The sequence below is a fragment of the Carex rostrata genome, chromosome 16 (genome assembly GCF_964058835.1).
Source record: "Carex rostrata chromosome 16, lpCarRost1.2, whole genome shotgun sequence".
In the NCBI taxonomy this organism is placed as follows: domain Eukaryota; kingdom Viridiplantae; phylum Streptophyta; class Magnoliopsida; order Poales; family Cyperaceae; genus Carex; species Carex rostrata.
In genome coordinates, this window is record NC_135933.1 from 6,704,432 (window position 1) to 6,724,694 (window position 20,263).

Consider the following 20,263-nt stretch of genomic DNA (forward strand, 5'->3'; position numbering starts at 1 on the left):
GAACGAGAAAATAAATCTCCATGAACCCATTTTAAACGAGAAAATAAAAAAAGAAGTTGATACTTGATACCCATCTTCTTCTTTTATATATCCTCCTATGTAGCAATTAAAACAGAATTGCAAGAAACAATTTTCTCTGAAAAATAAGGAGTTCCAACATACAGACAAAAGAAAAACCTCAGCAAAATATATAAATAAATAAAGAATGGGTGATCTAGCTCCCCTCCTTCCTCAGAGTTCAGACCATGAAAGCAACACAGTGGCCCGAGATGGCCAACGCAGCTCAATCAAGATTCTTCAATCAATTATCATCACCTTCGCATGGGCCTTTGATGGCCAGCAGACTTTCATCACCATTTTTACAGATGCCGAGCCTAAGTGGACGTGTCACGATCCGACTGATCCTATCTGCAAACAAGCTTCCAGCCCTTGTGGCCTCCAGCCTGGCTCATGGTCTTGGGCCTCACCAGCCAATACCTCCATTGTGTCAGAGTGGGGCCTTCAATGCGAAAATACAGTTCTTTTGTCACTTCCTGCTTCCGCTTTCTTTGCCGGTTGCCTTGTCGGGGGCCTGTTTCTATCTACACTTGCAGATTCTGTTCTTGGCCGCAAAATGCTGCTCTTCCTATCATGCCTTATCATGTCATTGGCCGGAAGCATGACTGTATTTTCACCAAATGTTTTAATTTACTCAGCACTTAAATTTATCTCTGGCCTCGGGCGTGCTTCAGTCGGCACAACAGCCCTCGTCCTCTCAATGGAAACTGTAGATCAGCAGTGGCGCGAAATGATAAGCGTTCTGGGTTTTATTTTTTACATGTTAGGGTTCTTGACTTTACCAATTATGGCCTATATTGGTCAAGACTTGTCATGGAGGTCACTGTACCTCTGGACAAATGTTCCTGCGTTTTGTTACACTTTTTTGCTTTACTATACCGTTCCGGAGTCACCGAGGTGGCTCAAAGTGCAAGGTAGAAATCAAGCTTGTCATTCGAAGATGAATGAGCAAAACAATGGTGCTGATGAAGGCTATAATTTCTTTATTTCGATGAAAATATTGTGCACGTCGAGACAGACACCATGGCAGCTTGTAGCAGTTATGACGGCTGGTTTAGGAATAAGTTTCGCTTACTACGGGATGCCTTTCAGTGTCAACAACTTGGGAAGCAACCTCTATAGCAGTGTTGCTCTAATCGCACTATCGGAGTTACCTGCCTCTCTCTTAACCTTATTTCTTACTACAACAATGGGTCGTCGGAGTTCAATTCTCATGCTGACTACACTGAGTGGTCTCTTTAGCCTTGTATGTGCATTCGACACAGTAGGTACAGCCAAGAAAATGCAGCTGGCAGCTGAAGTGATATCCTACTGCGGAGCTTGCACGGCATTTAATGTGCTTTTGATATACTCTGCAGAGCTATTCCCGACGACTGTACGCAACACGGCGATTGGGTTAGTAAGAGAAGCTGGTCTTTTTGCAGCCGTCTTAGCACCAATTCTGGCAGCCAAAGGACAGAACAATAGATTTTGGTCGTTTGGGTTCTTTGGACTTGCAATTACGTTTTGCGGATTGTGTTGCACATGCTTGGCTGAGACTAAAGGGAGAGAGTTGACGAATCACATTGAAGAAGAGGAGAATAATTACCGCAGTTCTGCGTAATTTACTGATGATGATCAAATTATATATTGGAGTCTTTTTTTTTTCATGTTTGAGATTTCTCATAAGTCTGATGTGGTTCGTACTTTTGGTTGTGTATTACAAGTTATAATGAATACATTAATTAAAAGATTTTATAAATTTTATAGTCATTTGACTTTGTATTATATTAATTCAGAAATTTATAAATTTTACTTGTAAATACATTACTTGTGAAATAGTTCTGTTTCAATAGTTTGTATTGATCGTTTAAGTTCGATTCGATATGTTTTAATTAAGATTAAGCTCACTAAGAGGCACACATAATTAAGCTCAAATGCTCCAATGTTTTATGTTCCAAACTTGTCTCAAAATTTTGATCTAATTGTGCAGATCAAAGCATAGAATTAGAGGGTCTAACCACCTCCGGTGTTCTCCTGACCACGCCCGCTCTCTTTCTCTCTCTGTTTTACTCTTTCGCGGTTTCGCCCTTTATTCCCCTCTTGACCCTGACCCCAACCCCCCCCCCCCTCCTGTCTCTCTCAACTCACTCAAGCCAACACTACATCCTACTCTCGCATGATCGATCCCGACGCCTCTAGCATGGCCACGGACGCTCGCCTCTCTTCTCTCCACTCGTCCAGGCGTTCAGGACCCTTTTGTGATTCCTTCACTGATTTCAGGGGGGGGGACTTCTACTGGTGACGTTGTGGTTAATTTATTTGATGAAATTGATGGATCATTGGAGATTAACATCAGCGATTTCTAAAACTGATCCATTAATAGTTATGCTAAAAGGTATTGTTTGATAGGGGTGATTAATGAGCGAGCATGAGCGAGTTAGGGTATGCTCATGCTCGCTCATTAAGTAAATGAGCGAGTTGTTAATGAACGAGTTTAAATGAGCGGATAAATGAGCGAGTTGTAAATGAGCGAACTTTTAATGAGCGAGTTATGAGCGGCTCACGAGTTATGACTTATGACTCAAAACAAAATTATATAGTATGCCCACGCATAACAAAATTTGTTAAAAGTCATCATAACAAAATTCAACTAATTGTCATAATTCATTTAAATGAATTGTTATGACTATTATTTATTTTGGGCTTTAGGCGAAGGTTTTGGTTCTGCCGATTTACAAAAAAAATGAATATGAAACTATGAATATTAGTATATTACACATGATTAAATGTTACATTGTGCTCACTATATTACACATGATTAAATATGAAACTATGCTCACTATCTATCAATTTTAATGAGGCAAGGTTGATGTTACACATAATTACATAGGATTAAATGTGACAGGGATTAGATGTGGCAAATTCTTAATGAGCGAGTTATGAGCGAGTTGGGTCATGCTCATGCTCGCTCATTAAGTAAATGAGCGAGTTTAAATGAGCGGATAAATGAGCGAGTTTAGGTGAGCTTTTAATGAGCGAGTTATGAGCGGCTCACGAGTTATGAGCGATTTACTCACCCCTATTGTTTGACTTGTGACAAATAGGCAATGAGTTGGAGGTCTAGTCCATGTGTATTTTTATTTAGTATATGTTTATATATTTGGGTGAAGAAAGATTGATTGACATCTATACCTCATGCGATATTGAGAATTTTTTTTTTTGTAGAAATTAATAAAAAGGAAGAGAGAGAAACGGATAGAGTACATTATATTTTTTATTAATAGAAAAATCAGTAAGATTTTTATCAATTCTGAAAATAGAAAAAAGTAGAAATGCAAATCAGTTTTTCTTTTTTCCCTTTTAATTTTCTCTAGTAAAATATAAAAAAATTACGAAAATAGATAGAGTACCTTAAAATTTAAATATAATTAATAGAAACATTCCATCTACCTTTTCAATTTTTTTAATATTTACTAAAGATCTAATAAAAGAATTCCCTCTATCTATGCATCAAATTAAAACAACAGATAACTAAGTTAGGATCGGTAGAATTTCTACTAATTCAAACTTTTTTATTTTAAAAATCGATAGAAATCCTACCAATATTTTTATTAATGAAAAACTTAATGTACTCTTTCTGTTTCTCTCTCTTCTTTTTTGTTAATTTCTACATAAAAAAATTCCTGTGATATTGTACTTCTTCCCCTTTCATTCTTTCACAGGTGAATGAGAATGAGAATCAATAATTTTGAACTAATTTTTATTGTTCATCGTGGGAAAAATAACTTGACTCTGAGTGAATTTTTTTTCCCACGATGAACAGGGCCTAAGAGGTTCTTTAGCAGAATATTGGGGCCGTTTGATATGCAAGAAATTAACTATAGCAATTTTGGAAAGTCCCAGAAATATCTTTCTATTTATCATTTTAAATTCTATTACAATCTGATGTAATGTCAACTTGATAAATGAAAGCAGCCTACGGGCTTTAAATTGAAAAAAAAAAAATAGAGATCTTGTTTTATTTTTGAGGTGTTTGGTTTGTAAGAACTTACAATTCTGGAAAAACAAATTAAATTGTCTGATCACTTAACGGTGCAATATAATTGGCTCACAATTCATTTTACGGAGAGAAAGATACTCTCGAACTTTTTGAGAGAGATCAAATGGGAAACATAATTCTGCATATGGATTCTTTCTAGCAGGATTTAAAAAAAAAAAAAAAAAACCAGAGAGATTTTTTTTGTTTATTTTTTCTCTCTGTTTTAGCTTAGCTGTTTTAAGCATTCCCATTTTTTTGTATTGTAGTTACATAATCCTTTTAACTTTTTATCATTTATCATAATATATTCAAATGAAGGCTGGACCTTCAATTTTTCCCATAGTTCATAAACAAAAATCATATTTTAAATTTAAATTTTCAAACATAATTAATGTTCTCTCGGCTGTCTTTCCCTTATCTTTAGGGATGGCCACATGACCACATCCAGCTGCAGCATCATTATTTTTCTTATCTTTATTGATTGTTACATCATCGTTGCTATTTTGAATAATGATATTTAATTAAGTTACTGTGGCCAATTAATACCAGTTTTAAATTCGAATTTTGAACCATTCCAAAACGGTTGTGATTTAATTAGCCATCTAGCCTAGTTGTGGAAATGCAAGGGGCGGATCTGTCAACAGCATGATACCTATATTTTATTTGACTAATATGGATATCGAGGATTAAAACAAATTACAGTTATGCAAATCATGATAGTTAGTTGGTAACTAATTTTGGTACGAACTGAATTATTAACTAATGAATATATAATACTGATATACCAGAATATCAATGACCCTTGTAGGAAAAAAAAGTGCTTACCACCTTTTCTTTTTCTAACCACTCACGTTAGAAGCAAGAAAAAAAATAATCCAAATTAATGCAAAAATCTCACGCATATTTTAACTTGTATTTTACTTGTACTTTTGGGTATGACAAATGAAAGTTCATAAATCTCAGTATCTCACCCATATTTTATAGCAGAATCCTACGTTACATGATCGTTTTAAAAAATTTAAAATATGATACGTCTTTATATATATTATTATTATTTAAATTATGATATTTAGATTAATCATAATTTAAATCAAATTTGTACAAAATAATTAAAGGTTTAACCCAAATATATATTAAATAGTATAATTATTAGTGTAAATCACAAAAGATTGTCTAATACATTGGTTGAGAATTTTGACGCTCTTGGCAAATAACGAATAATACAAATATAATACTTTTATTGGGCGAATTTCGAACTCACACCATCTTCCAAGAGCGTCAAAATTGTCTAATATATTGGTACGACTAATTATACAATATTGAAAATTTTCAATTTCTTATTTCATCACATTGTATGTTCTTCAAAAAAAATATAATTTTCATTTCTGATTTCATCAGTTTCTATAATCGAAACAAAAATAAAATATTGAATTAGAGGGCAATTTTTCAAACTTCAAATAAGCTTCGTTTCTATAACAGCTTAATTTCTATTTCTTATATCTATATCAAACTTCAAATATTTTTCTCATTTCAAGGTGAATTCTTCAATCCAAACATAAAATTAAAGTGAAATCTCTAGCGCTAGTGATTTCTCTAGCGAGAGGGTAGACACCCCTTCATTGTGTGTTTGGATCACCCAAGAATAGAGCTATTTTTGGATTAGCTCCACTATTTTCAAATCTTAGTGATTCATACACAAATTAGAAAATTGGATTTGCTCAAGAATAACTCTATTCTACTAATCCAAAGAAATGGTGGGTTAGCAAGAATAGCTCTAGACCTCTAGTGGGGTTAGTGATATTAATATAATATTTGATTCCTCTCAATTAAAGTATATTTAAAGATTAAATTAGTATTAAATAAAATATTTAATTAGTACTAAATATAATATACTATTAGATTAGTATTAAATAAAATATTTGTATAAATATTAAATTTAATATAATATCAATTTAAAATATAGATTAGTATTAAATAAATATAATATTAAATTAGATTAATATTAAATAAAAGGTTAGATTAAATATCAGTCATTTAAATAATAAATATAATATAATATAATATTAGTTTAAATATTAGATTAATATTAAATAAATATAATACCATATTAGATTAGTATTAAATACAATATTAGATTAAATATAATATAATATTAGTTTAAATATTAAATGTAATACAATATTAGTTTAAATGTTAAATGTAATATAATATTGAGATGAGCTACGCTACTCAATGGAGTAAAACGCGTTTGTACACCATGCCGTATTTTCATTTTGAAAGTCCAAACGACCAATCTGAACCGTTAGATGTGATATTCATATTGAAATGTGCTTGGAGACCAAATTTTATATTTTTTGAATTTTTTTTACTATTTATTAAGTAATTTTGAAAATTACTGTTTTGCTGTGAACAGTAAAAATTTCTAGACCATCGATTTTCAAAATTGCTTAATAAAATAGTAAAAAAATTCCAAAAAATGTAAAATTTGGTCTCCAAGCACATTTCAATATGGAGATCATGTTAGCGGTTCGGATCGGTCGTTTGGATTTTCAAAATAAAAATAGAGTGCCATGAAGCACCAATGCGTTTTACTCCATGGAGTAGCGTAGCTCATCATATATAATATTAGTTTAAATATTAAATGTAATATAATATTAATTTATAATATTAGATTAGTATTAAATAACTATAATATCAAATTAGATTAATATTAAATAAAATATTAGTATTAAATAAATATAATATAATATTTTTTTGAATATTAAATGTCATATAATATTAATTTAAATATTAAATTAGTATTAAGCTAAATATTAAATTAAAAATAAAATAATATTAGTTTAAATATTAGATTAGTATTAAATTTAATATTAATTTAAATATTAGATTGAACTATTATTGAAAAATATGATGCTTCATATATATTTAGCAAGCCATTATAAAAAGTTAGTTGAAAAGATAGAAACAAATAAATCATTATTATATTTCTTCACTCCATTGCTATTCCAAACAACATTTCTACTAATCCGGAATAGTCAAAGGTAGTGCTATTCTTGAATCCCTTGGATTAGCACTATTCTCAAACCACTAACCCAAAAATTCCTATCCTTGCACGATTCAAACGTACCCTAAAGTAAAGGAAAGGGAGCGAAGGAGAAGAGGAGATGAACGCGAGCTGCTCACGCCGTTCACTCGCTCCAGAAGTTCAAAAACGGAGAGGGAAAGAAGGGGAGACGCTACTGTAGCAAGGGTAACACTCAATACAAATCTTTCAAATTTCTAGCTCCTAAATCGAGGTGTAGAAATTACTGTAGCCAGGGAAACAATGACTACCTCCTTCCTTCCTCTTCCTTTTCGTTCCTCTCCGTGTGGGTTTTGTGGAGCACAACCTTATTAGGAATAAATCAATTTTTTGATAGAGAGGCGAAGTCATACCTTTACTGAGGGCGGAGTTGAACTAGGACGAACTTGACAAGCAGAGAGAAAACTTGATGAGCGGAGAGTCAATGTTCGGAGGAGAGAGAGGGGTAAGTAAAAAAAAAGTTGGGGCGGAGAGCGAGGTGCAAAGCCAGGGCCAGGATGCGGACATAAGGGGGAGATGGTGCGCTAGAGGGATCAAAATTTTGGAAGGAGGTTAAAAGAAAAAAATAGAGTAAATTGAAAGAAATTTTTTTACCTAAGTGTCTCACAAGATTATTTTATCAAAGTTATTATAAATAAATTCAGATGTGTTTGGATTGAGCAAGAATAACACTAATCCGAGAATATCACTATTTTTTGAGCTATTCAATTTTTAAATGGAGCAAGAATAACACTAACTCGTTTTTTTTTATTTGTCTTATATGAATTAGCTCACTATTATACTAATTCAATTAAAAATTAAATTAGCTACTATTCCAAACTTAAATTTTTTTGTTCGTTTCTTTTTTAAAGGTAGGTCAATTCGTTAATTTTCCCCTCCCACACACACTCCGGGCCTGTTCGTTTGTCAAGAAATTACACGGGATGAGATTTGATGGGGATGAGAATTCATTTTTGAAAAAGTGGGAACCCATGTATACGGGATTGATTTTGGAAATTTGTTAAATTGAGTGTTCGGTTGTACCGTGGGATTAGTTGTGAGAAATCTTTATTTATTATAAAATATTATATTTCTATTTAAATTTTTCACTTGTTTAAAATAAGAAACTTTTTGTAAAATAATTGAATCAATAATGTGTTGTAAATTTAGTGTGACTTATTTTTTTATTAACCAAGTAAAATTAATTTAGTTGTGGGATTATTGTCACCTATACATTCTTAAAAAAATCATTGATTACAGAACCGACAAATTTATTTGTCAAATATAATACACAATGTATTTAAATTATAAAAATAATAATTAATAATTTTAATAATTACCTTGTCGATTTGTCAATTATCAAATAAATTTGTTGTCAACGGTACTTATCTCTTGATTTATTGTAATTGATAGTCTAAAATAAAATAAAATAAGTTGCCTAATCTACCCAACGTGTGTATCAACTTTATTGACTAGTCTTAGTTGATGTACACCGTTCATTGCTTTAGAAATGGAGGACCCACTACACATGAGATCTAAGTGTTGATAAATAATAAGTGACACTCAAAAAAAAAAAAACTAGGTCCGGATCTGATAAGTGGTTAGTCCCACAATATGTAGTGAGTAAAGAGAACATCTATATATATACACTGCTTTAATATTTGCGTTATGAGACTTAGTTAAAAGAAATAAGAGAGGAGACAGCCCCACGTGGAGAGAGAGGGGGAGGTACGAAATAATTAAGTCTGAGCTCAATTTTTTTTTCCCAAAATTACACAGGCCTCGAAACCTTTGGGGACTCTTTGGAGAAATATATGGGAAATAGCTGGGAGAAAACTGAGTCTCCGAACGGACTCAGGAAAAAGTTTAGGAATTAATTAAAATCCCATCAGTTCCTACTCTGCCGAACAGGGCCTTCCCTTTCCAAATTTTAAGCGGGAAAAGAGTCACGTGCCTAAAACTCGTCCCATTAGATCAGTGTCCATTTTCCCGCTTATCTTCCTTTCTTTTTTCCTTCTTCGATCTAAACTCTCAAGGACAAGATTTGCCAAGAATAAACCCTAGCGTTCACCATGCGAGCTCTCCCACCGTCCGATCTCCTTCCTCAGTATATCGAACGGGCGTGGTATGTTCTTACCGTACTCCTCCGCCTTGGCCGTCCGGCTCGGTCACTGGAACTGGGCACCGATCCTCATTTAATCGAATCTCTCTGTCAGATCTACGGATCCCCGTTGTTTCTCACTGCCGATGGTTTTATCACTGTGTCGGGAAGTGCGCTCAGTTGTTTTCTCCGATATTGGTCTAATTCGACGGTTTCTTCACCTTTGAGTACTGGCGCTAGGGTTTGTGAAAATGGGAGGAGCCAGGTCGGATTGGTATACTCAAGGAAGAGAAAGGAGAGAGGTTACGAGTGTATGATGCCAGGTACAAAGCGGAGACGTCTGATCGGATGTGAAAGAGGCAAGATTCCTTTTCTTTTGGCAATATTTTCTTTCAAAATGCCTTTTCTTCTCTTACGAAAGTGTTCTTATAAGATTAAAGTATTCAGTATAATTTGTGCTATGGACAGCAGATGTGGAATTGGAGAAAGATGAACACAAATTTATTAAGCCAGTAGATACAAGTATGGGTGACAAGTCAGAAAAAGAGGTAATTTCTTATTATAGATTCATTTTATTTGTTATGGGGGTATCTTTGCTTTCTACTTCAACTTATCACGGAAATTCCTACCAGTCAGACTTACATTACATTTGGTGGCTTATTTTATGAAGGGGTAATTTCATACATACCCCTTGAAATTATGTATTCCCCCCTCTAAAATACATAATATCATATTTACCCCTCTAAATTTCAAAAACTCACAAATTTATTCAATCTAGTGTTTTTCTATTAAAACTCATTTTAAATTTGTAAAGTTCCCATTTTACCCTTTATTAGAAATAAAAAATGTTTAGTCTTCTAATTGGTCGGTTTTTGAGGGTAAATGACTCATTTCTCTATTTGTGATCTGTATGCGGTGGCATTTAAACATATGATGGTGTGCATGTCACAAGTATGAATGAAACATTTGATTGCTGCTAACCTTAAAAAAAAAAACGAACCATTTGTCTTCATAATCGGCCAATTAGAAGACAAAACATTTCCCTTAAACAAGCTACATTTTTATTTTTTTAATAAAGAGTAAAATGTGTGCTTTATAAATTTAAATTGAGTGTTAATAGAAAAAAGCAATAGGTGGGTAACTTTGTGAGTTTTTAAAATTTAGAGAGGTAAATATGATATTATGAATTTTAGATTGGCAAATATGTAATTTCTAAGTTTTTGAGGGGCACACTTGAAATTTCCCCTTTATACTATCAAATTATTCAATTTCTTGGGCAATTTTCCTAGGATGGAGGGACTCAGCTTGCACCGTACAAGATTCCTCTCCTACAGATCAAAAGTTCTAGTCCAAGCTCTAACCATCATCGCGATCATCCTTTGAAAATTCAGGGCAAGAGGGTTGGTAAGTGCTTATCTTTGAAGAAAAGTATAAATAGAGCTGCTTTTGGAAATAAGCTTCCCAATGAAACTAATGCGAATCATGCTGCAAAGACTTCCAAGGTTAGCTCCGTACTGAGTTACTTTGCTTATTTTAAGCTTTTGTCATTGTAAATTCTGGTGCCATCTACAGGTCAGATTATTTACTATTATGAATTGGTGTACATAAAATTGGGGGATTAAGGACAATTGCACTGTGGGTTCATCAAAATAAATTGAGGTTAATTACAGATGTGGGGAATACCATATGATGACTTCCCTGGTAGCAATGTTATGTTATCTATTGACTAAATACAACATTTCTTTCTCATTTTACAACAATTTCCTTGGAAGAAAATTGAGATATCTTGTGGAATGTACCTTGCATATATGGTCCATTATCCTCTCCTTGCTAAATGCTTATTGCTTATTTTGTAGAGTGAAATAGAGTCAAAGCCACTGCCAAACTTAAAAGACTTTACCATTGAAGAAGAAGAAGGTTCAGGTAAAGAAAGAAATTTCTAAGTATTTTTTTTTTCATTTCAAATTGTACTCTGATTAATCTTATTTGCTCTGATATTGTACATATTGATAGGTGGTTACGGAACCGTTTACAAGGCTAAGAGGAAATCAGATGGGAAAATATTTGCTGTTAAATGTATGTGTAGAGCTATACCAAATTTACTCTGTTAAAATCATTATCTGATTAAGTCCATTTCAATTACCCCATATCTCATTAAGTACCATTTCAATTATCTGATCAAATCTTCAACATAACCTTACTTTAATGGTTGGTACATACATCAGTCTTGAGTTCTGGTTGTGAAGCAAATGGGTCGTTGCTAGAGCAAGGATAGATTGTTATCCTTATTAATTTCATAAACAAGGTAACAAAATTGAAATATCAACTCACAATTGTACTTAGATGTGAAAGCTTGCCATTTTGTATCAGGTCCCCATCCAAATGCCAATTCCCATCATGTCAAGAATGAGATGAAGATGCTGGAACGATTTGGGTACTGATAGACTACCACCGTTGCCCTTCTATGCAATTACTTACTCATTTCTGAGACCTTATATTTAGTTTGTCATTTCTTCTTTATTTCAGAGGTAGAAACTTTGTCATCAAGTATGAAGACTCATTTAAGAGTGGCAACTCTGAATGCTTTATTCTTGAGCATGTTAATCATGACAGACCAGAGGTAATTTTTTTTCCTTTATCCCATTTGCTCAGAACTAATTTGTACTCTTCCCTTCCTAAATTTGATTCAGATGATACTTTCTTTAAATAATTTGTATTCTTCCTTTCTTAAATTTGATTCTCTGATACTTCCTAATTTCCATCTAATAAATGTTAATTAAAAGAAAAAAAAAATCCAATTCCAGGAAAATTTATTTACTATGTTTGGTATGAGAAATGAATGTTTTTCCTTGGTGTGATTTAAGTTAGATATTTTTGTTATCCATCCAGATCTTAAAGAAGGAAATAAGTGTACGTGAACTTCGTTGGTACGGCTACTGTTTGTTCCAAGCTCTAGCAAGTTTGCATAAACAGGTATAGTCCCCCAATTTCATTGCTAAAGTAATGTTTCCCTCATTTTTGTAGTTAAGTGTTCTAGTTTCTGTTTTCACTAGGGGATTGCACATCGCGATGTTAAGCCTGGCAATTTCCTCTTTTCTCGAAAATTGAACAAGGGGTTTCTCATTGACTTCAACCTAGCCATTGTAAGTTGCACAAAACATAGCCTTAACTTAATAATTAAAAACAAATAAAAAACAATTCTGTTATTTACTTCCTTTGCCCATGTGTGCACAGGATCTCCACCAAAGATTCGTGAGAAATGGTAAGTACTCCAATCTATCTTCAAGTGCAATCCCATATTTTATCTTTAGATTTTGTTAACATATGGTTATGCTAGTCATGTTGGAGCTGACACAAGGACAAAAGTGTTTTTAATATGTTTTGCAAATATATTTTGGTTATAATCGGCCTTCTCTATAGTTATGTTTAGCCATGTTCTTTTTTCTCAATATCATCATGGGGCAGGAACCAGGGTTATTTTGGGATGAATTGTGCTTAGTTGTACGCTTAATTGGGCTTATTTTACAGTTAATTGCTCTGTATGATACCATATCAAAGTTCCTTAAGCTGATTAATTTGATATTTACATGATCACAGCACCAAGAATAGATCCAGCTCATCTCTCTGCACTTAAGTCTAACTCAAACAACACCAAGGAAAAGCAAAACCTAAGTTTGAAAAGGAAGAGGTCAACCGAAGAGCTAATAGAAGTTGCAAACAAACATGAAAAAAGCCATTACTCTCAGAAAACAGCTGATGCGTCAGGCGTGACCTCCATGAAAGACCCAACCAGCACAAGAACCTCACAAGAGAGACGAAAGCAGCCAATTATGTACCAATCGTTGAGAAAGGAGTTGGTGCACTATTTAAAAGATACCACACAAAGTAGCCCGAACAAGGAAGTGGTGGGCCCGACACCTCAGCGGAAGAGAGTGACGGCCCCACCAATCAAAAGTGGCAGGAGTCTTGTCATATTTACGCCCATGCCTTTGTATTGTGGTGGTGTTGCTGTTGCGGGGTCAGGAGTGCAGAAGATCAAAGGTAGGTGTTTTCTCCTGAGAAGTTTGTAAAATAACCCTCCCTCCTCTATGCCAAAATTGAAGGCCCCCCTAATATTTTAATGACATGTCTGTACAGAACATACTAATGTCAAAGTTTATTAGTGTGCTCCCAAGTTGCCATACCTCTTCTTGCTAGTTTGTGATTATGCTGTATAGACAGGTCTCTACTGAGTCAATACCTGTAACTAATGTCACTAATGTCCACAAAAAATGATTTGAAAAGAAGAATGTAATAAACATAAAAGGAGAATGTATGGGCATGTATGTGTATATTTATGTATCGCTCTCTGGTTTATGGGTTTAGGGGAGGGAAAGCATAGGAAGGAAGGTCCTTGTGCAGGAACGAAAGGATTTCGTGCTCCAGAGGTTTGTCTTCTCTGAAACTTGTCAAGAAATCTCCATTGCCATTTAACATATAGTGCTTGAGATTAAAGTTCAAGATTTATATTATCAGGTTCTTTTCAAATCATTCCATCAAAGTTGCAAGATGGATATATGGTCAGCTGGTGTGACCCTTCTTTACTTGATTATTGGGAAATGTCCCTTTGGTGGCGATCCTGAGCAGTAAGTTTGTAGAGTATATGCACAAAGAACAATTTATTTTTTGTACCTACAAAATCTTAAAATATCATGCATGCTTTTATGACCTGGGAAGTGCCAAGTATACCCCTCGGTAGTTTTCTCAAAGAATACCAAAACAATCCCACATATCTTCTCATTATTGACACTGTCATGGGAAACAACAGATGTTTGTTTGGGGTGCTTCCTATTTCTTTTGCCAGTATGCATTTTTAATTAGTGTAGGCTTTTACTGATTGAATTTGCTGTTAACACAAAGCAGGAACATAAAGGAAATTGCTAAGCTGAGAGGAAGTGAAGATCTATGGGAAGTAGCTAAGTTACACAACTGTGAATCCTCCTTTCCCAAGGTAAAAATTGTCTATATTTGACTTATTGAAAAAAAGGAAATAATGACTGTCCTGGTAATTCGGGTAAAGATATCTGTTTAACCAAAACCCCTTTTATTTGCAACTTTTTTCCTTGTCTTGTTCAGTAATTAACTGCAAAGTGTAGGATCAATCAAGGGCTCTTTTTGGATCATATTTAAGGCAACTGATGCTGAAATTCTGCTATCTTCTAAATAAGACCTAATTATGCTGTTCAGTGTGAAGTGTAAAATGAGGCTCAATTGGTTAGGATGAATTAAATTAAGTTTATTAGGGCTTACAATTGGCAGAATTTGCATAAACTTGTACCATACCATTCACGTCTGGTGCTAGCACATACAGTCAAACTTTAGTTTCTTGCTTCTTTCAGTTCAATATTTGCAGTATATTATTATTGAACTTAGTTTGTGACATCAACTTACCTTTTCTAGGAGTTATTTGATGTGCAATATGTGCAGACAGTGAACTTACGAGTCTGGTGTGAAATCAATTCACGCCGGCCTGACATCATTGAGGCCATACCAGACTCTCTATTTGATCTAATTGACAAGTGCTTGACTGTAAACCCGAGGTGTCGCATCTCAGCTGAAGAAGCCATGACACATTGTTTCTTTACACCATGCCATGAAAGCCTCTCAAGGCGGCGGCTGCTTAGAAAGTCATCCCAGCCTGGATCAAGTCTTCAGATAAATAATGATCATAAGCATTATGTTATGTAAATTAATATTTTCTTCTTCTTGTGGGTAAGCTTGTATGTGCTTCTTTAATGAGCTTTGATTTGTTTTTTTTGTTCGGTATCATGTACAAAACATTTAGCAAAATATGGTTATTGCAAATCTTTTCAAGTATTAATGAGTCTGGCTAGTATAATATCATTGTCATTTCAGTCTATATAACACAAACATCAAAACTTAGTGAATCAACTTCAAACGGTTAATTTAAACCGTCTAAACCGATCTACTTCATTAGTTGTGCATTTGCATGTAAGATTAATAACTTTTTGAATTTATTTGATATCATGTCAAGTGGTCAAATGTGTGAGTTTTTAAATTAATTTTAATACATTCATTTTTTTTTAATATTTTTACCGCTTGTTTTAATACTAAAGTAGCTCGAAAATATAAAATTTTTGTATGTAAACATATTACTCATAAAGTAAATTGGTTTGAACGGTTTGGATTAGTTGTTTGAAGTTTATTAAATCAATTTTAAAGTTAGTATCATATGATATCGATGTTATACTAGCTAGATTTAGTATTAATATATTAAGAGCAGCTAAAAATAAAATTACAATAAGAGAATAAGAGCTTTTTTCTTTTTTTGCATAATTTGATGCCCTTAGGCTTGTATTCCACAGCATTTTCCAGTTTACATGCTTGCAATATTACATAAGATTTCGTAGCTTCATCATTGCTCATTCAACAAAATTAACAGAATTTAAAAGATGGAAAAGTAAACCCAGAGCACCCTTCATCCAGCACACTTCCTAACTTTGCAAGTTCGTCAGCCATGCTATTTTGGCTTCGAGGAATATACCTACAATCAAATTCATTCTCCTTTAGCAAACTCCAAATTTAGTTGATTTCCCGATAGGCCCTCCAGTCAGCTTCAAGGGGAGGATGCAGAGACGAGCACACTAAAGCTAATTCCTGACTATCTGTATAGAAGGAACATGGCTGTAAACCCTGATTTTTAACAAAAGACATTACCTCTCTAAGTGCCACAGCCTCCGCTTGTATCGGAGAACACACTCTACTCGGCGCTGCTCTATACCCCATCAGCTGTGTACCTTCCTCCACTACAAACCCCATTTCAGTCTATATAACACAAACATCAAAACTTAGTGAATCAACTTCAAACGGTTAATCTAAACCGTCTAAACCGATCTACTTCATTAGTTGTGCATTTGCATGTAAGATTAATAACTTTTTGAATTTATTTGATATCATGTCAAGTGGTCAAATGTGTGAGTTTTTAAATTAATTTTAATACATTCATTTTTTTTTAACATTTTTACCGCTTGTTTTAATACTAAAGTAGCTCGAAAATATAAAATTTTTGTATGTAAACATATTACTCATAAAGTAAATTGGTTTGAACGGTTTGGATTAGTTGTTTGAAGTTTATTAAATCAATTTTAAAGTTAGTATCATATGATATCGATGTTATACTAGCTAGATTTAGTATTAATATATTAAGAGCAGCTAAAAATAAAATTACAATAAGAGAATAAGAGCTTTTTTCTTTTTTGCATAATTTGATGCCCTTAGGCTTGTATTCCACAGCATTTTCCAGTTTACATGCTTGCAATATTACATAAGATTTCGTAGCTTCATCATTGCTCATTCAACAAAATTAACAGAATTTAAAAGATGGAAAAGTAAACCCAGAGCACCCTTCATCCAGCACACTTCCTAACTTTGCAAGTTCGTCAGCCATGCTATTTTGGCTTCGAGGAATATACCTACAATCAAATTCATTCTCCTTTAGCAAACTCCAAATTTAGTTGATTTCCCGATAGGCCCTCCAGTCAGCTTCAAGGGGAGGATGCAGAGACGAGCACACTAAAGCTAATTCCTGACTATCTGTATAGAAGGAACATGGCTGTAAACCCTGATTTTTAACAAAAGACATTACCTCTCTAAGTGCCACAGCCTCCGCTTGTATCGGAGAACACACTCTACTCGGCGCTGCTCTATACCCCATCAGCTGTGTGCCTTCCTCCACTACAAACCCCAGCCCCCCCCCCCCCCCCCCCCCCTCCACGGTGGCTTCCATGAGCAGCTTCTTTTCACCTCCTGAATATTTAGCACAGCATATAACTCGTTTAAACTTGGGTCCAGAGTTTCATGACCACCTACTGGTTGGGTCCAACAGGCGCTAATGGTTTGTGATCCAGTCTGACAAGTTATTCAGGCAGGCTGGAGCCCATGTGTGCCTCCTGATTCAGTAAATGGAGTTGGTATCATTTCCTTCAAATTTGTGGGCATGTTGCCTATCATATCCGCCATTCCCAACAACTCCCCTTTTGTCTTTGTGCCGATCCTTTTGAGCAATAAAGGACTGAAGATGTATGTGGCTATTTGAATGAACTTGAAAAGTTCTTGATATTATTACAAATAATAAGTAAATCACAACGACAATTTTAAGCAAGTCATCCTAAGAAAGTTTCAATCTATGCCACTAAAGTCGGATAAACTCTATTTTTTTAAAGGCAGCAAGCCATTCTCTACTAATAATTTTCATTAAACAAAGAAATATATTTACACGTAATCGCAAGTCTCCATCAGTAAAGTCGTATCAACTCTTAGCTGTAAGGTTCCAATCCGAGATCCGGAGACAGAACAGAATGTCATCATAAAGTTAAAGTTCAATAAGATTGAACATTTCAATCAAATAATTGAAGAACGGTACAAACACAGCAATGGCAACAGATGCCAGAGCTTTTGTTGAATGTCCTCTTCCATAAGTGCAATCAAACATTTCGATCGAATAAATTGAAGAATGGTGCAAACCCAGCAATGCAACAGATGCATACTGCAGTTCTTTTGTTGCCTGTCCTCTTGCATGCAGTTCGAAGTGCAATACCCTGGAGCTCCACTGTTTGTATGATGCAGCTGATTTTTCCTATTTAGTTGGAGAGGTTGAGCCAATATGCCAAATCGACGAGGCTCATAAGGCAGTCAGATTTGCTGCAGGGACAACTGCGGTAATAAGACAGGAGACTTTGTTTTCTGTTTTTTTTTTTCCTATTACCGTTTTGTAAGGCAAAATAATAAAACCAATAATCTAAGTAACAGCAAAAAAAGACATACAGTTCCGTTGTAAGCACCATGTGAGTTGACAAGATGGTATCAGAAAATTTAGATTGAAGGCTGAAATGTAAAATGTATAATCTGTGACATTATTTAGCATTTATGAGGATGTTGAACCACATAAACATTTTTAAAAATTCTAATGTATACACGATAAAAATTGTCAAGTGGAATTTTTTTAGTTAACATCTTATTGTTTTGAAATTTTAAACTTACCATTGATTTCTGAAAAATCCCAAAATTACCGTCCACGCAGTATTTGTCTGCGCAGAGGGAAGAGGCTCTGCGCAAATAACCGTGAGCTCCTTTTAAGTCTGTTTCCGTGAGTTGAAATATTAATGTTTTACGCTTTTATTCTTGCTAGCTTAATGAGTGTTCCATTTTGTATTTAAGTTTCTCCTAGTTTCCCTGTGAAAACCAAAACTTGCAATTTATGGAATTCTTAACTCTGTGATGATTTTGTATTCATGCCATGGACGAAGCTGTAATTCATAATTCTGTGGTTCAATTTGTATTCATGCCAAGGACAAAATTATGACGGCCATTTTTATTAATACCCCAAAAGAAAAAGTTAATTTTAAAAATAACTCCGCATTCTATTTTTTTTTCAAAAATGACCTAACCGCCTGGCCCACGGGCGGTCTCCTAGGGACCAAACTGCCCCTCCCACGGGTGTTCTCCTTTTTTTTTTTTTTTTTTTTTTTTAGAGATCTGAGTATTTTGATTTAAATAATTTTGTGAAAAAAAAGTTTTCTTGTTTAGAGTGTATGTCAAAAAAATAAGATATTTGATAAATTTATAAAGTGATGTCGTAACTCTTTATAACTTTGACTTTATTTGTCAGTTAGATATCACAAGTCTAAATATAACACTAATGAAGGACTTGACCTTTATTCAAAAATTTTCAAGCTCTGACAGCTTGTTGATCTTTTTCTGGTTTTTATAATATATGTATAATATATACATATACATATATACATATATACAGATGCATATATACATATACACATATACATGTACACATGTACACATATATACATACATACAGATAGATACATATATACATATATACATATACACATATACACATATACATGTACACATGTACACATACATACATACATACATACATACATACATACATACATACATACATACATACATACATACATACATATACATATACATATACATATACATATACATATACATATACATATACAGATATACATATACATATACACATATATACATATACATACACATACACATATACACATATACATGTACACAGAAAAATGTAAAATTTGGTCTCCAAGCACATATTAATATGGAGAACAAGATGAACGGTTCAGATCGACTTTTTGAATTTTGAAATTTCAAATTTGGACCGTGTGTATTTCGACCCATATGCTACCGAAAGCACATTAGCCTATCTCTATTATATATATAATATACATATATATACATGTATTATATTATATATACTAATATACATATATATATATATACATGTAGAGTAAGGCTACGCTACTTCGCGAATTAAACAGGGTGTTTTAATTCACGCTCATATCTCTATTTTCGAAGTCCAAATAGCCGATCCAAACCGTTAGATGTTTAATCTATATTAAAATGTGCTTGGAGACCAAATTTTACATTTTTTGAATTTTTTACTATTTATTAAGATGGTTTGAAAATCGCTGTTTTTTAATGCCTACCGTCGTATGAAAACTTAAACTGAGTTTTTGAGGCACTAAACGATGTTTTTTGAAATTCTGATGCTTCCAATACAACAATGCTTGAGATTTTTCCAGGCAAAATCGGATTCGTCTCGTCCTCCCCTTTCCGAAAAGTGCTCGTACGCCCAAATCCGACTTTCCTAGCCAAAGTTATGGATGTTTAAAGTTTTTTCGAAAGTTGAACTTTGGAAATTCATAACTAACTGTAGAAAAATCCAAATAAATTAAATTTTGTATCAATTCTGTGTATTTTTGAATGCTCTACCTGCTGGTGCACTCATTTTTTCAGTTTGGTCCCTGTATCAATCCAGACTTGCTGATTTACCAGCAGTGGTCAATCTAGGGTGCTTTGTTCATGGACAGAGATCTAATTTGAGTTTGAACATATTTTAGTAGCTCTAAACTACTGTTTTAGTACCATAAATAGTTACGACATCACTTCATAAATTTATCAAATGTCT

At 33.8% G+C, this 20,263-nt stretch overlaps 1 protein-coding gene and 1 pseudogene across 1 annotated transcript; both read left to right on the forward strand.

The window, feature by feature from the left end:
* The first annotated feature begins 205 nt into the window (after window positions 1-205).
* Window positions 206-1,660, forward strand: LOC144567710 (organic cation/carnitine transporter 2 pseudogene; annotated as a pseudogene).
* Window positions 1,661-9,211: 7,551 nt separating this feature from the next.
* LOC144567095 (Protein kinase superfamily protein) lies at window positions 9,212-15,093 on the forward strand. Its single transcript, XM_078317150.1, has 15 exons — window positions 9,212-9,563; window positions 9,709-9,788; window positions 10,530-10,742; window positions 11,097-11,163; window positions 11,254-11,316; window positions 11,611-11,674; window positions 11,767-11,860; window positions 12,130-12,213; window positions 12,294-12,383; window positions 12,475-12,502; window positions 12,838-13,281; window positions 13,606-13,667; window positions 13,756-13,865; window positions 14,143-14,230; window positions 14,680-15,093. The coding sequence occupies exons 1-15, from the start codon at window positions 9,212-9,214 to the stop codon at window positions 14,965-14,967; spliced, it is 2,127 nt and encodes a 708-aa protein (XP_078173276.1). The 3' UTR covers window positions 14,968-15,093.
* The last annotated feature ends 5,170 nt before the right edge of the window (window positions 15,094-20,263 follow it).